We start from the raw sequence: 24,663 nt of genomic DNA, 5'->3' as shown, positions 1-24,663 counted from the left end.
AATATTGTCCTTTTCATCAACATTTTCCCTGATTACTTTAGTTAATGCACACATTTCCATTTTCTTTTATAAGTTTAGCATGATTCTTAAATCAAGTATTTTTTGAATACTATCATCAATCAGGCCCTGCTGGGTGCTAAGGATAAAAATGTGAATAAAACATATTTCTCTGTTTTCAAAGACCTCTTAATCTAGCATGGGAGATAGATACATAAACCAGTAACTCTAAAGCAGTATAAACACTGCAAAAAAAGGTATGAAGAAAGTGCTATGTGAAACCCAGAGGTTGGAAGGATGAATTCTGTCTGGGAATAGTGGTGGAAGAACAGGATTTTCCCCACGGAAAGAGGTGGAAGGAAGACTACTCCAACAGAGGAAACATTAAAAAAGGCACAATATAAGTATGCTGCTTCTTTGGGAAACAATGATAATCATGTGAAATATTTAATTTTTGTTATAATGAAGTCAATGAAAAGCCATAAAAGCAGGAAAGAGATGTGATTAGTGTCTTTGAAAGAAAATTCTGTGAAAGTATGAAAGACTGACCAGAAAAAAAGAAGAGAATGCAGGCAGGAAAGTCAATTAGCAAGTTACTGTGCCAGGCAGGGCATGGTGGCACATGCTTATAATACCAATACTTGTGAGGCTGAGACAGGAGGATCACAGGTTCACCACCAGACTCAGCAACTTAGTGAGATCCTATTTCAAAATAAAAGAATAAAACTGGTCTAGGGATACAGCTTAGAGGTATGATGTCCCTGGGTTCCATTCCCAGTATCAAAAAGAAGAAAGGACAGGAAGGAAGGAGGGAGGAAGGAAAGAACTTTTTATACCAGAATAAGTAGAACTCTGAGCAGTAATTGTGATGGTAGAGAGATAAGAATGAACAGATTTAAGATACATTTTAGAAGATGAATCACCTGGACATGATGGCTATTTGAACAGAGAAGAAAAGGGAAGAAGAGTCGAAGATTCCACCATGTATTTTGGTTTATGTGATGACTTAATATAAAAAGTAATTATTTGCCGGGCGTGGTGGCGCACGCTTGTAATCCCCGCGCTTGGGAGGCAGAGACAGGAGGATCGCGCAGGTTCGGAGCCAGCCGCGCGCGCTGGCTTAGGAGACCCTGTTTCCAAATATAAAATGTAAAAAGAGGTCTGGGAGTGTAGCCCGGAGGTAGAAGGGCTTCCAGGAACCCCAGTACCACCAAAAAAAAAAAAAAAAAAGAGAAAATATTACAGATAAAAATTGATCTCAGGGTAGCAAATATTTTCAAGACATTCAAGTAGAAAGATAAAGAAAGCAGCTATAAATAAGGGTCTCAGTTAAGGAGTATAGACAATACCAAAAATATAGACTTTTGGACTTAGTAATACAAGGATGACATTTATAGGTCCAGGAACCATAGTAAATGACTATAATCCTAGTACTTGGGAGGCTAAAATAGGAGGATCACAAATTTGCAGACAGCCTCGGCAACTTAGTGAGACCCTCAGGAACTTAGCAAGACCCTGTTTCAAAATAAAATAAATAGGGCTGAGCATGTAGCTCCGAGGTAGAATGCCTCTGGGTTCAATTTCCAGTATTCCCCAACCCCAAATTTTTATAAAGGGCTAGAAATGTAGCTCAGTGGTAGAGCACACCAAATTCAATTCCCAACAACAACAACAACAACACACACACACACACACACACACACACACACAAAATGAAAGAAAAATCCACAAAGTGGAAAAAATATTTGTGACACCAATAACTGACAAATGCAGACTATATAAGGAATTCTTATAAATCTGAGAAAGGACAATTTAAGAGAAAAAATGGGCAAATACAAGAATAGTCACTTTACAAAATCCAAACAGACAACACATATGAAACAGCTTAATCTCATCAATAATTGAGAAGATAGAAAACAAAACCACAATGAGATACTGCTACATACCCAACAAAGTGATAAAGTTTTAAAAGTCTAATAATACTACATTATAGCAAAAATATGGAGCAACTGGAATTCTTATTTACTATTTGGCAATGTAAATTAACATAACCAATTTGGAACATTATGCCAGTATCTAGCCAAGTTGAAAATATACATCCCTTATGGCTCAGAAATTTCACTCCTAGGATATACCCTATGGATTTGTTTCCTTATGTGCACCTGGATATAGATAAAAGAATGTTCAGAAGTGGCACTTGTTCTAATTTCTCCAAACTGGAAATAATCCAAAAGCCTATCAATAGTAAAATAGATAAATAAAGCATGGTATATTCATACAGTGAAATATTATAAAACATATAGCAGTAAAATGAAAACTTTAGATAGATAATAAGAACCATAAATATAATGTTAAATAAAAAGCAAAAATCTAATTCTATTGGTATAAAATTCTGAATAGGCAAAATGATTCCACATTGTTTTATTAGGGGGGTGCTAGGGACTGAAACCAAAGGCATATTCTCCCCCCTTTCTTTAGTGCTGGGTATTGAACTCAGGGCCATCTACCTCTGAGCTATACCCCCAGCGTTATTTTATTTTTTATTTTGAAACAGAGTTTCCCTAAGTTGCTGCAAGCCCATTATTAAATTACTGAAACTGGTTTCAAACCTGAGATCCTCCTGGCTCAGCCTACCAAGTACTGGGCTTATAGGTATGTACCACCATGCCCAGTTTATCCCCTGCCCTTTAAACAACAAAAAAGAAACACTTTTTTTTTTTTTAAACAAGGTCTTGCTAAGTTTCTGGGGGCTGGCCTCAAACCTGTGATTCTCCTGTCTTGGCTTCTCCAGCACTGGGATTACAGTCCCGCACAACTTCACCCAGTATGAATTCCTATTCTTTAGAAATGCATATACAAATGGTTAATTTAAAGAAGGAATGCAATAAAATAATTACTGTAAAGGACAGGATAATGGTTACATAGGGGAGACAAAGAAAATCATGATAGTCATGGGATACCTGTCAAAATTCTGCAGCCTCAATAATATTCAAGCTGGTGGTGGCACTCCCCTGAATTCCAGTACTTGGGAAAGTGAAACAGGAGGATCACAGGTTGGAAGCCGGCCTCAGCAACTCAGTGAGGCTTGCATCAACTTAGGAAGACCCTGCTTCCAAAGAAAAAATAAAAACAGCTGGGAGTGTAGCTTGGAGATAGAATACCCCTGGATTCAATTCCTAGCAACACATGCACACACACACACGCACACACATGCACACGCATCAATTTTTTTTCACCTGGGCGGTGGTGATTACATGGTGTCAAGTTGATAACCACTTGATAAAATTACATATAACCTTTATGAACACTTAAATGATTTTATAATTTAACTTTTATTTTGCAGTACTGGGGATGGAACCCAGAGGCATTCTACCTCCAAGCTACACCCCCAGTCCTATTTCTTTATTTTTTATTTTGAAACAGGGTCTCACTGAGTTGCAAAGGACCTCGCTAAGTAGCTGAGGCTGTCCGTGAACCATTATCCTCCTGTCTCAGCCTCCCAAATGCTGGAGTACAGTGTGTGCCAACATGTCCGGCATAACTTATCATTTTAATGAACTAAATTTTGAAATGGTCTTTTATAAGAGGTGTGATGGTGGTAAGATGCAAGCAAAAGTACATCTTGACTTTAAGGAAAATAAAAGAGACTAAGAGTGCTTGCCCAGCATTCAATAAGCCCTGGATTCAATTTCCAGTACTGTAAAACCCACAAACCATAAAAAGAAACTGGGAGCTAGGCATGATGGCACATACCTATAACCCCAGTACTTAGGAGGATGAGATAGGAGGATACAGGGTTGTGGCCAGCCTCAGCAACTTGGTAAGGCCCTCATCAACTTAGTAAGAGCCTGTTTGAAATTTAAAAAATAACAATCCCCCCTGGGCGTGGTGGTGCACATTTGTAATCCCCATGCTTGGGAGGCGGAGACAGGAGGATGGCGCAGGTTCATAGTCAGCCTAGCTGGCTTAAGAGACCTTGTTTCTAAAAAAAAAAAAAAAAAAAGGTCTGGGAGTGTAGTGTAGCCCAGAGGGAGAAAGGCTTCCAGGAACCCCAGTACCACAGTACACACACACACACACACACACACACACACACACACACACACACACAAAAAAAAAAAAAAAAAAAAAGCCGTGCTGGCTTAAGAGACCCTGTTTCCAAATAAAAAAGTATAAAAATAGGTCTGGGAGTATAGCATGGAGGTAGAAGGGTTTCCAGGAACTCCAGTACCACCAAATAAATAAATAAATAAATAACAATCTCCAGTACTACACACAAAATAATCAATACATACTTACAGACATACATAACATACTAAGAAACCAAGCTATCAAGTCCATTAATAATTCTGAGTAACACAAAGATAAAACACAACTTTGTATCTGAGATAAATTACATATAAACTTATTTAAAGCCTGATGACTGGACTTTATTCTTTTATTCGACAAACTGTTGAATCCCGCATTGTGTCTAGCATTGTACCAAGGGCAAAGAATACAAGAAAACTTAATCCTACCACTTAGGCTTCTCTTAGCACCAGAACCCCCACTGGTTTCTAATCTTTCTTGGAATAAAAGGTTTATCTGACTTACTGACTAGAATACAATCTCAGGGTAAAACAACAAAAACTCAGTTCCCAGCTGGGCATGGTGGTACATGCCTGTAATTCCTATACTTGGGAGGCTGAGACAGGAGGATCACAGGTTAACTGCCAGCCTCAGCACCTTAGTGAAGTCCTCTGCAACTTAGTGAGATCCCATTTCAAATCTGAAAAATAAAAATAGGGCTACAAGTATAGCTCAGAGATAGAATGCCCATGAGTTCAATCCCCAGTACAAAAATAACACACACACACACACACACACACACACACACACACACAAAAAAAAAAAAAAAAAAAAAAAAAAAAAAAAAAAAAAACTTAGTTCCCTGGAAAAAGTTCAAATAAATGTATGCAAAAATGATCAGGTACTATTCTGAGAATGTGTTAAAATTTATATCTCAACTGAAAAAATAATAGAAAAAAGGCACTAGCTTATCCAAACCAAGTAAGAGCTCACAATTGTTTTTTTTACATCCAGCAAGGGAATATTGAGGAAGTCAATAACAGAAGTAAAATAATGAAATGAAACTTTCAAACACTGAAGAAATAGCCAGGCGTGGTGGTGCAGGCTTGCAATCCCAGTATTTGGGAGGCTCAGATAGGAGGATCCCAGGTTCTCCACCATCCTCAGCAACTTGTGAGGTCCTTGGCAACTTAGTAAGACCCTGTTTCAAAATAAAGAATAAAAATTCAGGCTGCTAGGTGTGGAGCTCAGAGATAAAATGCCCCTGGGTTCAATCCCCAGTGCCACGGCATGGGAGGGGGGGGTACCACTGAAGAAATAAAAATACAATTTAGCTAGGTGAGGTGGCACATGCCTGTAATCTCAATACTTGAGGGGCTGAGACTGAAGGATTGCAGCTTTGAGGTCAGCCTCAACAATTTAGGAAGACTCACAGCAACCTGGTGAAATCCTGTTTCAAAACAAAAAATTAAAAGGGTTGGGAGTATAGCTCAGAGGAAGAATGTTCCTGGGTCCAATCTCCAGGACCATACACACAGACACAGAATAAAATAAAATAAAAAAGAAAGGTACAATTTAAATAAGACTTCTGCCCTTTGCTTTTCAATTAAGAAAATCTATAAAGTGATATGACCTCTATGACATAACCTATTAACTCATTTTTAAATTTTTAGATTGAGCTCTCAAAAATAAAATTTACCTAGGGAAAAAAAAAAAACCCAAAGAGTGGCCATTAATGAGATCAAGAAACCAGGCTACAAGTTTTGAAACTCAAAAAGAAGTTCCCAGGTTGGTGCAGTCAGAAAAAAAAAAAATTCTTAATGTTTGTTTACAAATAAACAAATAAATTAATCTTTTATCAGCTCCCTATCTGGTTTACACAATTTTCCCTGGGTTAGAACTCCTATAATGTAGCAAAGAAATGTACTAAGGAACAAAAAAAAATTTAGTCAAGAACATAAAACACCACTCATAAACATGAGCCAACCAGTAAGGAATTTTTAAATTACTCAGAAATTAAAATTAAGAAATTAAAAGTGGAAATAGAAAGATGAGACCTACCTAATATCAGACTACTGTCCTAATTTAATACTCTATTACTATATCTGAAAACTCATTAAAATGAGATTTAAGTGATGCCCAGAAATAGAAAGGTAAGAATGTCCCACACAGTCATCTTCAATGATTAAAACTCAAGTTTTACAATTGGATTGGGGGTATAACTCAGTGGTAGAAGACTTGCCTGGTATGCCTGGAGGCCCTGAGTTCAATTCCCAGTACTGCACACACACACACACACACAAAAAAAAAAAAAAAAAAAAAACTGAACTTGAATTTGGATAAAGCATGCTTTGTCAATATTACTCTGATAACCTGATTCTCAAGTGACATATCTTTATTAATATACTAAATAAGTTAGGTAGCTCTTATAGCAAAAGATCATGCAATGTGAATTCTGAGTTGCTACCTATCATTTTGTAACCTTGAATTAGTGATGGGGCCATTCTGAGCCTCATTTTACCACCAACAACTCTCAGGTCTTGAGCAGATTAAAGAAAACTGTTTATAAAAATAATACCAGGTAAACTCCAAAGCACAGGAAGTTCCATTTCCTGGATTCACTGAGAGAACTACTTTCTGCGAATTTAATTTTTTTTTAAATGTTTTTGGTAATTGGATCCAACTCTTTGCCTCACACAAGATGTTAGGCAAACCCTCTGAGCTAAACTCTTGCCCTATATTATAAAATATGTAAAAATATATAAAATATATAAAAATACCTGGGAGTGGTGGCACACGCTTGTAATCCCAGCATTTGGGAGGCTGAGACAGGAGGCTCTCAGTTCAAAGACACCCCCCCACAAAAAATATATGTGTGTGTGTGTGTGTGTGTGTGTATACACACACACACATATATATAAACATAGTATAATAAAGTCCTATGTAATCTTCCTCACCTTTAAAAACTATGAACTCAGGTGCTACTCAGTTCATCTATACCAAATTCATTCTAACTCTCTGTCAATTGATTTTAAAGCCAGTCCCAGACAACATATCATTAACTCCCTAAGGGCTAAAATCCTCTGTTCACGGATGTACAAGTACAAGAAACCCAAAAGAGGAGCCTGGGCTAGAAATACAGACTTGAGAGTTACCAGCAAAAATCAAGATTGAAAGCTACTGCTCTGAGTTAGTTCAAAATATAAATGCTTGGGAAACAAGATAATTTCTTTTGGATCTTTCATTAAGAACATAAATAGATATAAAGCACATTTCTTGATTAAAAAGAAATCCTATGAATTTACAAAGGCCTATAGAACTTTTAGATCCTACAATCTAAGGTGTTTCCTCCCTTTATAAAGGTGTTCTTATATAGTAATAGTTACTAAAGGATTTAACAAGATATCTAAAACATAAGATATATTTCATGTAACATCAAATTTAAATACTGATATTGTAACCAACTGCAAGTCTACTTTTCAAAGTATTTGTTAAAAACTTGTCACTTCATGTATATTTTACTATTCTTTAAAGTGTAAAAATCTGTTTTATAATTTCTTTCGTATGTATATTTCACAGTAAATTTTTTTAAATAAAGTTGAAAAGAAAATATGATTCCTATATTGAAATAGCTGTGACAGATGATGATATATCTTAGAAGCATTTAAAGCTCTGAACATACATAAGAATATTTGTGTACTAAAAATATTTTATAAGCTCTTTAGACACCAAGCTGTTGAATCAGAGACCGCTTATTCTTACATTTAGTTTTTACCCCCAAGTGTCAAAATTAGTTATGATTTATTTATACTCTACTTCAATCCTGAAAAAATTGAACCCAAGCTCCTTAAATACTAATTCTACAATCTACTTTTAAAAGAATTTCTAAAATTTTCTAAAATAGTTTTCATAAGCTATTCAATAAAGATTAACCTTTTTAAAAAAGTATTTGTGACCTTTGGAATGGAGTGTGATTTTGTCCCTTTGATTATATTAGTCACCAAGTAAAGGATCTAAAGGGGCTAAAAGAGGTACAATTTTTAGAAACACAATAGATTTTCAAAGTTAAAATTTTGATGGATTGTCATTGATTAAACGGAGCCTAAGTCCTATTTGATTAGAAAGAACTCTGAAATATTTTAAGCATATTCTTATCTTTCGAGTAATAGTTCTAGAAATATAAATGTACAATTAGAGTAATATGCAATTTAGTTTCAATCATGTCACACCTCTTTGCTTAAGTTTTTTTTTTTTCTAAGTAAAAGTTGGATGTATTTAAAAGCAGTTTCAAGTTTGGCTATATTATATAACTGCCATTCTCCTAAGTTACTGAAGACGACTTTTTGGCAATTATTTTTGGTTTTATAAAGCTTTTAAAGGATTGAACCTAACGTGCTCTAAGTAAAATCCAACTCCGTTTTAAAACACGAGAAACACTAGGTCAAGATGGGGTGTTTGCTTTTACTTAAACACACACACACACACACACACTCCAATTATTGTTCTGATACCTGTAAATATCAACATGATGATTTAAGACGCTTTCTCAGGAATAATCTATTAAACGTAGCCAAAAAAGCATCTGGCTCTCAAAAAGTACAGTTCACACCTAAACATGTATTTAAACGTTCTTTGCGATAATGGAGATATTGTTTTGTTATTAAATAAGCAATACATTTATTATTCGGTTTCAATATTTAAGTTGGTGATTTTTAATTATTGTTAAACTTGCGATTTCTTCATTTTAGAAATTAAAATGTATGGGGGAGGGATAGAAAGTGTGGAAAATATAGAATAACTTGTTGAGAACTTGTTGGGTTTTTAATTAGGGAATTTTATAAAGATATCTTGTTGCTGTTCTTAATTAATTCTGCATCAGAAGCCAAGTGATTTTCTGGTCTTGAATAGTAATGATACAGACTCTCTTTACCAAAAATGTATATATTAACTACATTTATATGAGGTACGTTTTATTTTTGTACTTCTAAAGACAACTGTAGTGCTTGTCATAGGGTACTAATGACATCATTAACGTTACAATTAATTTTGCCAAAGGGGGCAGTGAACTTACCTTTCATTTTACAACTGAAAAAATTCGCAACTTAGCTACGGAAACTAACCGCTGCTTTGCACAAAATACGTGAAAAATCTTTTGACACGAGGAATTTGTTTTGGTCTTGTGAATACAGCCGATCTGAATTTGCCCAAATCGAGTGACTTAACGTTTTTACCTGTTTTTCTTCTCGGGTTTCCTCGTCACCTTTAAAACCTTAGAGATTTTAGGATTTTCTCAAGTCAGAAAAAGAAAAATTCGGGGAGTCTAAAAAAAAAAAAAAAAGCCGCCGTCTCTCGACACCCTCGATGGCGCTGGTAGAAGAGACGGCAGAGCAATTCTCCTCCAAACGGGGTGGCTTCGCCCGGGCTTCGGAGAACCCCCGGCCGGCGGGGCTGCGGTGGAGCTCCCCGCACCTGCGCCTCCGCTCGGGCCGCCTGCGGGCGGGAGCACGTGCTGCGCGCGAGGCCCGGCCCGGCCCCGCCCGGCCCGCGGCGGCTCCAGGCTCGGGGTTCCCGTGTTTTATGGAAACTTTACAATTCGAACAAAGATCATTTGAGCGCTGCTGGCGCCGACGGAGGGTGCAGAGGGCCATCCTAGCACGTGGTAGGAGTGACTGGGGTCCCCTGGCCGCCGCCGCGCCCCCCGGGACAGCTCGGCAGAAAGGGGGGCTGTCTGCTGCCAACGTACGGGGCACAGATCGGTTTTTTTTTTTTTTTTTTTGTCGTTTTGTTTTCTTTTCCTTTTTGGCTCAGTTCTGAGAGCATTGCAGAGCTATCCTTTCCCGCCTCCCGACCCTCTTCCCCTCCCCCTTTTCTTTCTGGTGCAGGCAATTAGGGTGAAGAAATCAGTGCCAGGCTCCTGCCTCTGAAGAGAAAGGAATTGCTTCGGGAATTGAGTCCTGACACCTGTCTCTTTCCTGGATGGCTCGGGGCGGGGGTCCAGGGTCAAAACGCCAGGGGCGGGGGAGGTCAGGCCGACGCGGGGCGAGAGCGGGGAGACACTCCCTAAATGAACGTTTTTGGGGGTTCCTCTTGCCGTATTTTCCCGCCCCATTCTTTGGCCTCCAGGTCTGCGCAGATCATTAACACGCGGGCTATTAACACAGTTTCCCTCGCTTTTACCCCCTGAGACTGGAACCTGAGGCTGGAATCAGAAGAGCAACACTGACAAGCCTTTCATTAATTTGCATTTATTTTCGGGAAATAATGTAGATAAAGGGGAGGAGGGGGACTGCCTTACATTTCAACAAGTAATTTGTGATCTTCACATTGGACAAATCAAATTTACAAATTACTTTCCCACCTACTGGACAAAGCGGCCAAACCCAAAATTGATACACAGGCGCACTGGCTCTCCATAGATCTCGGAGAATGAAGGTGTACTAAAACTCACTAGACTGAACGGGGATGTTGAAAGAGAAGCCCATAGAGGAACTGGAATGGGGATTGGGGCCCAGGTATGTTTTTCCACGATGCTGTACTTTTACCGTTTTTGTTTGTTTTTTGTTTTTAGTCTCTAAGCCAGACTGCCACCCTGTGCTTCGGCCAAGTGAGGGGCTCAGCCCTGCACCCCTTCCAAACTTGCTTTGGCCCCTGTAGCCTGACTTGGCTATTTCCTCCACACTCCTGATCCTCTGTGCCGAGCTTCCTCAAACCAAGAGGTTCTCTTTAATAAATACACTGAAGGAGGCGTGAAGAGGGCAGGACAGCTTTCTAACAACTGAAAAATAAAAGGCGCCCTCGTTGAAGGAAGAGAGGAAGGGGGGCAGAGGGAACATATTTTTTGCTTTTGTTTTATATATATGTATATATTTATATATATGTGCTGTATATATCTTAAAGTTCTGTTTTCCTGGGTGCTAAAAGGAGATATGTTCAGTTCAACCAACAGCAACTAGAAAGTTTAAGTGGTCCCTGGAACGGACCGACTATGTACAGCATTCCCACCGAGGCAGAAGCTAGAACCAGTCCAGCACAGGATGGGGCCAGGCTCTGAGCAACAGAGGCTGGGAGCGCGCTCATCCTGTGGCCTTGCCCAGCACACCGGGCTGGGAGGAGAGGGGACGGGGAGCTCTGGCCTGCCAGGCGAGGAGAGGAGGATTGAGGGCAGCCAAAGGGGCACAGTTTGCGCTAGAGAAACACTTAGTGGTTGTTTAAATTTGGAGTAGGGTGTGGCACGCTCCAGTGGGCAGATGAACGCCAGTTAGTGCCTCCAGTGTCCAGAAGGAATAAATAAAAGTGTTGGGCTCAAAGCAGGTCAAACCGAAGAGCTTCCGAAGGCTGCAAGTGCACAATAGCTGTCCAGAAAGATTGGAAGGGGTGACTTAGGAGTTCTGAGGGGGGGGGGGAGAGAGAGAGAGAGAGAGAGAGAGAGAGAGAGAGAGAGAGAGAGAGAACACGAACACAGCTATCCCGCATAGAACAGTGGGCCAAGCCAAGCACCACCAGTCCCCTGATCCAAGGGTAAGCGGGTTAGCACATCCCATAAGCAAGTGGACAATGATGGGGCAGCAGTGCAGGCAATGGGCATCTTTTGGGGGAATGAAAATTCAGTTTTGGAGAAACCGAGGCAAAGGCGGACGGTGCAGCAGCAGCAACAGGATGGGGACCATGGAGGGCGCAGGTAGTCATTTCTTCTCTTCCTCTCACTCCTGGGCTCACAAGACCTGGAACCGCCAAGAGGCTTGGTCCTTATAGTCCAGACAGTCGGGGGAGTTGAAGTTGAGTTTCCAGGCAGAGGAAGCGGAGGGGGCGCCGGGCTCCTTGTAATCCAAGCAGTCGGCGGGGGAGTTGAAGGCGAGCCCGGAGCCACCATAGCCTTGGTGGTGGTGGTGGTGGTGGTGGTGATGGTGGCCGGAAGACTGGCTCAGCGGATGGTGAGCGTGCGGGTGGTGGTGGTGGTGGCCTGCCATGGAGGAGGGTGCCATGGGGCTGAGCTGGTGCGGGTGGTGATGCGAGTGCATGGGTGCTAGGTACGAGCTGCAGTCCACGCCGCCGAAGTAAGAAGAGGAGGGCGCTGGGTAGCCCTGGCCATAGCTGCCTCCCTGGCCATAGGACATGGGGTAGGAGGCTGCGGCCGTGGCGGCACCTGCGGCCACCGAGCGCTGCATGCACGAGGCGTTGCTGGGTGCCGCCAGGGGCTCCGGCACGGACACGGACGCTGGCGCGGAGCCTGGTGAGATGGAGGCTGGGCTCCAGATGGATGAGGCCGCCGGGGTACTGAGCGAAGACGCCGCCACTGCCGGGGCCCCGCTGAGGCCCGCCGCCGCTGCCGCCGCGGGGTTAGCGGAGGCGCCAGACGCGGAGCTCGACGACGAAGCCGAGCTGGACACCGCGGGGGGCGTGAACTGGCCGCTGCTCTCGGAGCCGGAGCTCTCTCTCACCGGGGAGGACTTCTTCTTGACCGGGCGACTCTTGGTTCCGCTCCCGCTCTGCTGCTGCTGGCGGCACTTAGCGCGGCGGTTCTTGAACCAGACCTGCAGCGGGCAGGAGAGGGAGAGCCGGTCAGGGGCCGGGGCGAAAGGCTCCCGGGCCTCCACCTCCCACCCCGCCCCGCCTAAGCGCCGCGGAGTCCAGATCCCCACCCCCCGCCGCAGCCGGAGCACTCCCCGGCCGGCCCCAGCGTGGCCAGACCGCCCGGGCGTTCGCGCCTCTCCAGCCAGCTCAACATCTCTAAGTGGCAGCTGTTGGCTGCTTCCCCCGGCCCGCCTTAGGTTTGATGGCTCTGTTTCCTATGAACAGAGCTAAGGAAACAGCCAAGAAGTACAGACAAGCAGTGTACAGGGCAGCCCCAAACCTGGGACCCAGCAGTTTCTCTGAGCCGGCCCCTGGAGGCCCAGGCTGGTCGGGGCCAATGTTTGGGTGGGAGCCGGGGTAAGGCTGGAGGCTGAACAGACAGGGCTTCTCAGGAAGGAAACCTGGGTGAGAATTCGTTGGACTGCAGGTGGGAAACCAAATTGAACGATCGGTCATAAAGTTTTCACTCCTCTGGAGGGGTCCCGGCACTTGGGATTGTATTCCTGGTCTTTTCTAGAGCCCTCGTGGAAAGAAGGCCAGACAAAAGACCCTTGAGGGCAGTTCTGAGTTAGAATCCGAACAGTACAATCGGAACCCTTTCATCTCAAAAATAGAAACGGCCAAGCCAGCAGCCGGGTTTTGCACCCGCTTCCGCCACCCGTGGGGCGCATTCCCAGACTGAGCACCAGGCTCCAACCAAGCTCCAGTCCTGCACTTCCAGGCTCCCCTGCGAGGCCGACCTCAGGCCTCGGAGGGGAGCTGGCCGGTCCTGGGACGCGAAGAAGACTGCGAATGTCGGTCTCTCGTGGTACTTTACACCCGGTAACCTAGCTTTCTTCTCATCATCCTAAAAATCGCTCTCGGTACCGTAGGCGCCCGGGGACCTGAAGCCAGATTGAGGGCTCTAAGCCATTTCCCCTTCACTGCGCCCCCTTTTCCTGGCTGACGCCCAGCGCTAGGGGGAGTCCGAGAGGGGCTGCCGTCTGCTAACCGGTCCCAACGCCGGACCCGCCTTCCCAGGCCATCCTGAACTGCCTCAGCGAACCCATCTTGACCCGAGAGCCCTGGAACGCTCACCTGGACTCTGGACTCTGGCAGGTTGATTTTGAGGGCCACCTCCTCGCGCATGAAGATGTCCGGGTACCTGGTCTTCGCGAAGAGCGCCTCGAGCACGTCCAGCTGCGAGCGCGTGAAGGTGGTGCGCTCCCGCCGCTGCTTCCGCGGGGTGGCTGCGGGGACACGCGGGAAGCCTCGGTTAGCGGTGGTCACGTAGACTGGCACTAAAGGGCTGGGGCAGGGCGCTCCCATGCCCAGAACCCAGCCGCGGCATGAAAAAGCCAAGCCTTTAGTGAAAGAAACTCCCCAGGGCGGAGCCTAGGAGGCCACAGGTGGGAACAAGTGCTCCTAGGACTGGGGGCCCAAGTCTCCAAGACGCTAGGGATACCCCCTCCCTGCTTCTCAGGTTGAAACAGAGGAGAAGCCCTGCAGTCTACCTTCTCTCACACCTCCCCACACTCCCACACACCGCCTGGCGGGAGAGAGTAGGGAACAGGAGCGCAAAAACAGGACCAAGGCAATAAACGGGGGCAGAGAAGTGGGAATTAGAAAATAAATCAAGGGCTCAGCTGAAGTTCACTACACCATTGCAAAAGTTGTTTCAGGTTACTGGTCTAAAGTACAATTTAATTGGGGAGGGGGGAGACTCCCCCTTCTCCATTTAACATAAGGGAAGTTTGGCTTGTTATATCAGGGCCTAATCAGTGCCCACATTCCGTATTTAATGTTGGGGGACAGGCGCAGAGTCGCAAAAAACAATAGCTGCCGTGGGAAATGAATCCATGAGTAAATGTGCTTTACGTAGGACGTGGGCAAAACAGGAGACGTGTTGCCTTCGCGGCCAGGCCTGGAAAGTGCAAGTCCTGGGCTCCCCAAACCCTGGCCACCTCACGGACTTGAGATTCTGCCTGTTGAGCCCTGAAGCAGGACCTGAAAGTAAGGAGACCAGGCTACTTGCTCCCCGGGCCTGTTTGGCGACAACCTGGGCCCAAACTCGGGAGGGTTGGGGTTCCCGACCTTTGCAGGGACTTGGGAGCCGGGGCGGAAGGGCCGGTGCTCACCCGGGTAGCCCACAGAGGGGTGTAGGAGATCCATGGCCGGCCCTGCCAGGCCCAGCCCGTTCATGCCGTATGGGGGTTGTTTGAGGTAAGACATCATGCTAACAGCCGGGTGAAGGCGCCCCGATGGATCCAGGGAGCCTGGGGCCAGGAGCGGTGCAAGGCTCCCACCTCGAAGTCCTTCAAGATGTTGCTTCTGGGGGCCTGGCCTATGGAGACAGGAGACACACCGAAACCCTCACTAGAAGCCACATCGGCTTCCAGGTCTCCTCTGAGTCGGGAAAACCGGATAAAGAGGAGACGCAGGCTAACAATTACACAGGGCAGTCCCCTGGGCTTCCCAGGCCTCACTTCAGGGACCACAGCTTCTTTGAAAAGTAAACTTTTTTTTTTTTTCTGGAAAGTCACTACCTCTTTTCAGGGTTGGCATGAGCCGAAGACACTCGTAGAGTGTCCATAAAAGTGAGGAGTTAAAAAAAAAAAGTGTAGCCAGGCTGGAGGGGTCAGAGCTGGAACCTCGGAAGGCAGAAAATCCCAAGTGTAGGCTCATTCTGTGACTGGCGAAAGCCCGCTCCAAATCGCACCAGCAAATTTTCTCTTGGCGCCGGGACGGCAGGCAGCCCAGAGCACGAGGAGTTGTTTCGTTTTGTTTCAAATATTTTTGAAACAAGACAAAAAGGTAGACGACACTGAGGGCCAGAGTTCGCAAAGGTGGAAGGTTAACTACACATGGGTCCCTCCCGGACCCACTTCGCATTGGGAGACATTCCTTCAAACCTCTCTGAGGCTGGGCCCCTGCCCCAGAGCCGGCAGATGCCGTTTCGGCTGACCTGTTTGTGTCCAGCCACCATGAGATCGCTCGCCCGGAACCCCACTGCACCTCAACCGCAGTTACAGGCCCTGGTCCCGCACAGGGGGACAGAGGAGGCTTTGGGGCCACTGTATTAATGGGAGTTCCACGACGCAGAGGTCAGGATGCCCCAGTCGCAGTCACCCACCCTTTTTCGTCCAAGAAGGCCCAGCTTTTTTTTTTTTTTTAAACCCAGCCCACCTGCTCACAACCAGGTCGGAACAGAGAAGGAACGGCGACAAGCCCAGTGGCCCAAAGGGCCTCGGGGATCTGGGAAGCCAGAGTCCAGCAGCAGGTCCCGTCGCTCCCTGCCATCCTACTAGCTGAACCCGCGGCCCAGGACGGGATCGAAAATAAGAACTAGGCCTCAGAGGCAAAGCCCACGCAGACCCGAGCGGGAAGGTCGAAGCCTCACTTCCGCAACTGCTCCGAACCCGTGGAGTTACACTCTGGGGTCGGGAAGGAGCGCTGGGAAGCCGGAATGGGATCCCCGAGGGCCTTGTCACTACGCTCAACTTCGCGGGAATTCTCTGAAGCAGGCCGGGGTCCCAGGCAAGGAAATTCACGGACAGAAGTCAGAGCTAAAGAAACTCCTCGTCTCCACCCCCGCCCCGCTCCCGTCCTCTGGGACCCAGGATCCGGGCTAGGGGGCTCAGCTTGCAGGGCAAGGGACGAAAAGAGACACAGCCAGGGGTCTTGAGCCGAAAGGAAAGAGGACTCAAGGCCGCGGCGGTTCTGCTAGGGTGCACGCAGCGGGAGTTTTCCAAGACTTTCTCCAAACTTAGCACTTCTCTGGGTTACTTCGGCGGAGGCGGGGGAGGGGGCGCCGGGCCGCCGCGGCGGTCAGGGGTCCTCGCGCGCCGGGAGGGGAGCCAGGCCGCTCCCCCGGCCCCGCCCACTTGCCGGGGGCCCGGGGGAGCGGGAGTTGGCCCCCGGAGGGGTGGCAGGTAGCCGGCGCGCTCGGGAGCCCCGCCGCTTTCTCCTTACCTGCCCTCAGCTGCAGGGGTAGCTCACCATCTACCTCGCGCCCGCACACAGCCCCGCCGGGCAGCCGACCTGCAAAACACAGCGGCGCGGGCATTACCCCGCGGCGCGGCCAGGACCCCAGGTTTCGGTCCTCCCAACTTCCTTCCTCCCACCGGTAGCTCCGTGCGTGTCCCCCCAGGTTTCACTTTATTGCACAGACACTTTGTTTGCAAAGCTCACACTCCCGGGACGGCGCCCGGCCCGGGACCGCGCCGAGGGCCGCCGAGGGGGAGGGGTGCGAGGCGGAGTGGGGGGCGGCCGGCCACCGCCGCGGGCGCGGAGTGGGGCGGCGGGGCCCGGGGCGGTCCTGCACAGCCGCTTTGCAAACTGAATAAACGACGCGATTTACCTGGTCGGGGTGGCTTGTCTCGCGCGGTTGTTTAGGTGATGGGAAATGTAGCCTGATGAAGATTGATCACCTTTCTACTGCCCTCCCCGGGTATGTGAACGCGAGGCGAGTGCGTAACGGGGCCGGGCCGCCAATCGCGGGCCCCGCGCGCGCTGAGTGACAGGGGGCCGGGCAATGGCCGCGCGAGCCGGGCGCGGGGCCCCGCCCTCCCGCCTCCTCCCGCCCTCCCGCGCCGCCCGCCCCGCCCCGGCCGCGCTAACTCCGGGGCTCCGCCGGCCAATTCCGCGCAGAGCGGGGCGAGGCGGGCGAGCCGAGCGCCCGCGTGCCCGCCGCCCGGGGCCGCCCCGCCTCGCCCCGCCGGCCGCGTCCCCTTCCCGCGCCGCGCGGCTGAGGGCGCGGGGACGGCGGGCTGAGGAGCGGCCCCTGCGGCGGCTCGAGGGCCCCGCGCCCGCGCTCCTCGGAGGGCGCCGTGCGGGGCGCGCGCGGGAAGGGGACGCGGGAGCCGCCGCCCCCACGCGCGGCGTCTCGGGGTCGCCGCCCTGCCCCGCGCCCGGCCTGGGTTTCGCTAGGAACTCTGGCGCGCGGCGCCCTCCGCGTCCCACCTGCCGGGGGCCGGGCACGGCGGCGCCCCTCCCGCCCCGCGGTGTCTTCTCCCTCCGCGAGGCCCTTTCCCCGAGGGCCCGTCCCGCCCCCGCCCAGTACTCCAGCAAACTTGGCAAACAGCTACCTGTGTGGACTTTGCGAAGCGCAAAAAAGTGTCCCCGGCCCAGCCCCGCGCGCGGCCCTGCTCCCGGCGCCTCCCGCCGCGCGGCCCGTCCGCGCCCTTCGAGGAATCGCGGCGCCCGCCCCGCGCGGCCCCGGCCCCCGCTCCCTCCCGCGGCGGGCGGCGGGAGCCCGAGCCCGCTGAGTGCAAAGGGCCGCCGCGCTCCTCAAAGCGCCTCCCCTCCCCCAGCGACACTCTCCTTTGGAGTCCGAATAAAATACGGTAACAGAATATGATGGAGGGCGCACTGTTTCCTTAACTGCGTCTCAAAGGGCCCGGAGATCTTCTTAGGACCTTTAATAAGGCTTTGGTCGGTTCTTTTGTTGATCTCTCAAAATCAACTCCTTCTAATTGAAGTTGGAGCTGAAAGCGAGCTAATGTTCAAAGAAAGTGGCCGACGGACCAACGAAATTACATTTTTTTTTTTTTTTGGGACGATGAGGGAACATCTAATCAAAGGGGCAGGGAAGGCGGGGTGGGAGTGGGGAGTGCGCAGGAGAAAAGAAGGTTTTACAAGATCCTTCTCTGGTTCACAAAAGTCAGCGACACGGGCGCTTCTCTCCAGAACAAAGACACCGTGGCCCATTCACAAAAGGGAGAGAAAGAGAAAGCAGAGTTAAAAAAAGAAGAAGAAAGGAAGGGAAGAAAATGGAGGGGGGCGGAGAGCCGGGGAGGCTCCGGGAGGACGGGCGCGGGGCGCCGCACGCACCGGCGGCGGAGGTGTCAGGGCCGCCGGCGGCGCGGGCGCGAGTCGAGGCTCGGGGAGAAGCCAAGTCCGCGGCCCGCGGCGGTGCGGGCGCTCGGGGCGGCGCGGGCGCTCGGGGCGGCGCGGGGCGGGCGCGCGGGGCCGGCCGCCCGGAGCCGCCGCGCGGGAGCCGCCGTCCAGGCCGCGCTCGGGCGCTCGCCGCCGCCGGGCGGGCGGGCGGGCGGGCCGGAGGTGTCAAGTAGCACGCATTTCCCCCTAATGAGAGTATTTATCTAATCCCACATTGCGGGCGAATTTTCTTAATGCTCAGCCCCTAAACCCCCGGGATTAGGAGAAGAAGAAAGAGGGGAGAGGGAGGAGAGCGGAGCCGGGGAGCCGACCAAAGTTTCCTGGACGCCGCGCGGAGGACGGAGCGGCCGTCGCCAGCGCACGCCAGGTGGGAGCGTCCCCGCGAGCCCGGCGGCCGCGGCGGGTCGGGGCCGGCGGCCAGAGCGCCTCCGCCTCCGCGGCCTCGGGCCGGCCCGGCCCCGCGCGCCGCCGGCCGGCCGGGCGGGCGGGAGACGCCGACCCCGGGCGCCGGCCGCCCGGCCGCTGAGGGGCGTGGGGGCGCCGCGGAGCAGCCGCAGTGGAGCGGGGCCGGGGCCGAGGGGCCGCCGCCCCGAGCGAGCCCGGGCTGGGGCGGGCGTCCCGGGCGGCCTCCCCGCGGGCCTCGGAGGGAAGCTCCGGGACCCGCCCGGCCCGCCGCCCGGAGGCCGCCTCCGCCCGCCCGCCCGCGCCCCGGGTCTCCCCAGAGAGCAGCGGCCTCATCCGCTCGGCGCGAAGGAAGAGCAAACGCCGATTTCATTTCGTTCCAGGAACTTTTAAATAACTTTTTTAGAAAGTCTCATCATGAAGTTGTTCTACCATGGCGAGTTTTTATCACTTCGAGAGACCAATTAGCAATTCGGAGCGGCAGCTTACTTTTCGAACGAAACGTTGTGTGTGTCTGCGCGTGTGTGCCTGAGTGTGAGAAAGGGCGCGAGCTAGGCTAAAGTGTAAATGCGAACGTTTTCTCTCAGTTTCCGGACTTGTTGAACGAGCTTTCTTTGTTTGAACCTCCAAGTCGACAAGTGATGGAAACTACTATAGAATAGCCAGTTTTTCCTGTGGCCTGAAAATTCCTGTCTAAAGTTCTCTTCCCCTCATCTCAAACATACATACCTGCACACACTCCTCCGGAACCCATCTTCCCCAACATAACCGTTTTCCTTTCACTTCACTACCCCCACACACAGGCTTGTAGGTTACCTGAAGACAGGAGTTCTCCATAGACTGCAAAACGGTAACAAAATAACAGGGGAAATTCCTCATGATATTAGCACTTTTTCAGTGGTGTGGAATCCCAGATTTCCTCGGAATCATCAACAGAGATGACCCTTTCCAAAAGACATGATCGTTTATGCTCTTTAAGAATATGACTAATTACTTTTCAATTTGCATCTGTGTATCAGCAGGGCTCCTCTGAGATGGTGTAAACTTGATATTCAACTCCAAATACAGTCCGGTATCCTGCCATGTGTTCCAGAGGACCATTTTCCACATGAAAAGTCTTAGGGACACACAAACTTCCACCAAGTTTTCATTGCAAGAAAAAGAGCAGCAGTGTTTAAGGTAAGAAAGTTTCTGCTTTTATTGAAAATTTATATGACTCAAGTATTGTAATAAATAAACAGATAACCATTTTCACACAAAAAACTGACAGCGCTATATATGCTAAAGAAGAAAATATTAATTGGGAGATTTACTTGTAGTGGCAAGACAGACTTTTATCAATACAGAATAAATATTAACAGCATTCTTGAGCCAATGTTGAGACCCAGTAAGGTGTAGGAACCAAGCAAGATGTAATAAATAATTATTCAGAGGAAAAGATGGCGCATTCTTAGATGATAAAACTATCTTTGTAAACTGCTGTGTCAATTAGTCCCAACCTCACAGCTCATCTCCAAACCACAGGGCTTGTCTCAGGCAACCTTAAAGGGCCATCCTCTGAGGAAGGCAGAGAACTCTATTATCCTTACAGTGAAAAATGCAAAACAACTGCAGAAAATCCCACTGGTAAATAGAACAGTTTAATAAGTAGATTGAATATGATCTAACTATAAAATTTAGGTAACAGAGTCAAAGTGTTACATATGGCAGGACTGGAAAAAATCATTCATGACATTCTTTTTATCCCACTGTTGCCCCCTCCCACTGTCATTATGCTATTACCAACAACAACCACGACAACAAAAACGGTTTGAATTTTCCTCCCATCAAAAGATAAGGGGAAATAATAAGGGAAGCTTTTTTTTTTTTTAAGTTTCTTGAACACCTCCAGTACCAACCACTCACAAGGTGTCTGTGCAAATCTATTCACATGGTTCCCCCCCAAAAAGACCAATTTACACACACACACACATACACACACACACACACACACACATCCTTAATACAAAGCTATTTTGGAGTTCTGTACATTATCTGGAGAAGAGGAAAGAAAAGAGGGTGGTGTTGGTATAGAAGTACAATCCGGCCGAACAAAATGTTAAAAGTTTTAAATCAAGGAGTCCAACTGTTTTTGGTCTCTGGATCCAAGACTCTAAAATGTTGGGAGAGATTCTGGTCTGAAGGCTACTGAAGAACACATTTCTCCTCCTTCTTGGCCATCTTGCCTTTGTTTTGCTCCAGAGTTCGCTCCAAATGCTCATCTTCTTCTTCGGCCCTGGATTGCAGACAAACGGAAAACAATTATTTTTCTTCGTGGAGGGCAGAGCAGCACTCTTCCCCACACCCCAAACTGGGAGCTCCAGCGGGAATGGGGAGCACCGGGCCAGCGGAGGCTGCCTCGCCCACCCGGAGACCTCAGGATTGAACTTTCTACAAACTTCTGGGCCTCTGGGCAGGTGGTCTTGCCCGGACCCCAAACCTGCAGCCCACTCACTGCTTCTCCTGCTCGTCCAGATCCATGACGAGCGCGTCACGCTTGTTCACCAGGGCCACCAGCTCATCCAGCAGGAGCTGCTCGCGGCGCTTATGGGCCTCCGTCTTCTGCCAATCTGTAGGGGATGGGAGGCTAGTTACCACCGGCAGGGCCTCCGCACCCCCTCCCCTTCCCGCCTTTTCCAGTTTACTTATATCGCTCAGCAAACCCCGTTAATGGAGCCACTAGCTAGTGTTTTCTAGGGAGTTTACCCGTCGTGGTGAGCGTTTCACCTCTAAAAACCTACTTTGTAAATATTTCCCGCAGATGGAGTTGCGTGCGGCAGGGTTGGAACCTGCTAAAGACCAGGTGTGAGCCCTTGGCCAGTGGAAGGTGCACACCTGAGTCCAGGCCAAGTGGGGGAGGGGAGTGAGGCCAGAAGAGATTGGCTCAGGGGTGGGGTGGGGGAAATGGGTAAACGAGGAGGCGGGAAACAGGGATGGGCGAAAAACTCATTCTGAAAGGCTAGAATTTCTGCCTGAGAACCTACCCTCCTCCCCGCCCCCACTCTCACCCCAAACAGCCCATTCTTCGCTAATTTCCTCTTCGCTCTATTTTAGCAGTTGGATGTATCTCACACTGGGCGCCATATGCTTCACAATAACTTTAAAAGTAGTGAATCGGCTAATTAGCATTTTTCTTTGAAGTAAAAAATAAATTTGCTCTGCAATATTACACTGCAGCTCTCGATCACATCACAGCCAGTTTTCTCTTGGAGACGTTTGCTTGGTGGTTTCAAATCAAAGCACTTTTGCAAAGGAAAAATTACATATTTCTTTTTCAAGCCCCATGTTGAAGGTTGGAAAATCCGACGGGCAGTGTTTTTTTCCACGGGTGGGAACCATTTTTATGAAGAATTTTAGGCCCCGGTAATATATTTCCTAATCTTTGCTGGTCTGGTAATTTCCTTAAGATGAGCAGCAGTTTCATTTAATAAAAAACAGGGCCGAATCGAACATTTAAAACACTTCTGCCACCAAAGCCAACTGCTCTCTGGCCAGACTGTAAGGGCTTGTAGCTGTCAATCAACCCCCAGTCTACCCCGCCTCCCTCATTAGGAAGGTAAACAATGAAAAGAAGAAGTAGATGATGAGGCAGATAGCAGAACAAATGAGGACCTAGAGGGAAACAGGACACCAGCTTTAAAAAAAAAAAAAAAAAAAAACAGGGCTGGCCACTGACTTTGCAGCCCCCTCCCCCCAGCAAATGCACTTTCCAAAAAACAGAGAGAAGTGCAATCCTTTCGGGTTTCTCTCTTCTCTCTCCATTGCCCTGGGCAATCATGTTAAAACTCACATGGCTGGTGCTTATTCAGATAAACCTAACAATGCACACCGCTGGTTACCATGTGAATCTTCACAAACCACACAAGAATGTGCTGGTTCAAATCCCCCCCGACCCCTTCCAAAGGAAAATTTATTCAAGACAGCAAACTGCTCAGCAGCTTTATGAAAGCAAATGGTGCTGGAGGGAATTCTATCTTGTATTTACAAATTAAAAATTAGATGCATCATCATGCAATAAAGGTTAGAAGAGCGACAATAAGCTAGAATAGTTTATTCAATTTTATCACTGTTCCTTTCATTATAAGCTCAAACACATAAATACATATATATGTATATGAAACATGCCATATGTTAATTACCCACATTTGATATAAAACATCACAAAAATTATTCCATTAAATAACTGATCACTATTATGTCTTTATTTAAACAGCGAAATATTCTATAGCATGGAAAGGAATAAAGAAACCATTTTCTGGAAACCCTTTTCTTCTGAATATAAGAATTCTAATAAAATTTGAAAAGAAACCGTATCTATCTTATATTTTACTCTTGATTTAAATGCAACCAAGGACAGGAATGTTGCAAAAATTTTTAATCTGGTTCTTGTTCTTAAACCCGTCTTTTTTTTTAAGAAATCAGGTAAATCAATAGACTCTCCAGTTTGGAAAGATTGTTAAGGTCATTTAGTCTAATTTCAGGTACATTTAGTTCCAGAAATGTCAATTCAGAAAAAGCCTGCTAAATTTATTTAAAAATTGTGATTAAATCATGTAATTATTAAATTACCAGTTTTGATGAATATTATCTAATTTCTAACCTAAAAATCATTCTGATTATAAGCTTAGAATTAAAAATTCTTCTAAAACATTTTGATAATAGCTTTACGACTAAAAATGATTTTCTCTACCATACACAAATATAAAATAAATTTTTTTAAAATTTAAGCCAAGAAAAATAAATTTAACAGGCATATAATTCTTAAAATTAAATTATACCTCTGAACTTGATTAGTTACCAAGGCTTTAGATTATTTTCTTCTTCCTTATCGTTTTAAAGCCTTAGTTATTTAAAAATATCAGCATTTCCTTGACATTGGAAAAATTAGGACTGTAACAATATGGATGAGAGGAAACTTTTTCCTAGCTTAAAAAAAGACATTTCCTATTGGGATAAAAATGTTTTAAAATTAACAATATTTCAGTAATTTTCATCATTTTAGAATCCAATTTATCTGATATAAGAACTTAACTATTCTAGCATAAATTTATAGGATTTTTCATATTAAATCTGTCAATTATACATTAACATTCATATCTATTAAAAATATTAGTCAATTTTAGACCAAACAGCTATGTGCAACGAATAGATTTCACATTGGAAAATGAGACTTTAACTTTGCATTTGCTTTCTCAGATTGAGAATACATTTTATAAATATATACATATATGCATATATATATACACACATATACATATATATCTGAATGCTTATTTGAGAAATTAAGTAAACTATTTTGGTCATTATATATTGCATTTAAAAACTGATCAAGATTTACATTTGTATGTTCAAGACTAAAATTTAAAAACCTCCTAAATAACTTCACCCAGACATGTCATGTTTCAAATCTACATGTAAGTTTACATGTTACCTGTTATACATTTTAAGAGAGGATTACTCACCGAAAAACACCAGTTCCAGCTAGCTAGCTGCAATGACTTTGGCTTGGACAGACTACAATGTGGATTCTGATTAATTTAAAGATTCCAGTGTACTTTTGCTACAAAAGGCATATCCCCTCACAACAAATAGGATTAAGTTTTGATGCTGCATTTGAGCCAAAGTGTTGAAATAAAGAGATTCTGTTTATGTCCATCTGCACAGAGCTGTTTTGTTAATTTAAAAACTCTTTTTCATATATAGGGCCAA

General features: G+C 47.0%; 2 protein-coding genes across 11 annotated transcripts in view; both read right to left on the bottom strand.

The window, feature by feature from the left end:
* Positions 1-11,777: 11,777 nt before the first annotated feature.
* On the bottom strand, positions 11,778-14,883 carry OTX1 (orthodenticle homeobox 1; the record flags this gene model as incomplete). Its single annotated transcript, XM_080712085.1, has 3 exons — positions 14,754-14,883; positions 13,714-13,865; positions 11,778-12,596 (listed from the first exon to the last, which is right to left on the bottom strand). The coding sequence occupies exons 1-3, from the start codon at positions 14,848-14,850 to the stop codon at positions 11,778-11,780; spliced, it is 1,068 nt and encodes a 355-aa protein (XP_080568211.1). The 5' UTR covers positions 14,851-14,883.
* Positions 14,884-21,099: 6,216 nt separating this feature from the next.
* The window catches only part of EHBP1 (EH domain binding protein 1), a gene marked incomplete at both ends in the record, with an annotated part of 344,370 nt that continues 340,806 nt past the window's right edge, over positions 21,100-24,663 (bottom strand). For all 10 annotated transcript variants that reach the window (XM_080711874.1, XM_080711877.1, XM_080711880.1 and 7 more), the window contains 2 exons: positions 21,100-21,190; positions 21,410-21,524. In XM_080711874.1, the coding sequence (XP_080568000.1) occupies positions 21,100-21,190; positions 21,410-21,524 (206 nt within the window). The remainder of the gene's footprint in view (positions 21,191-21,409; positions 21,525-24,663) is intronic.

This window comes from Muscardinus avellanarius (assembly GCF_963383645.1).
Source record: "Muscardinus avellanarius genome assembly, chromosome: 15".
Classification (NCBI taxonomy): domain Eukaryota; kingdom Metazoa; phylum Chordata; class Mammalia; order Rodentia; family Gliridae; genus Muscardinus; species Muscardinus avellanarius.
The sequence above is the reverse complement of the archived record's forward strand: the minus strand, read 5'-3'. Positions and strand labels throughout refer to the sequence as shown.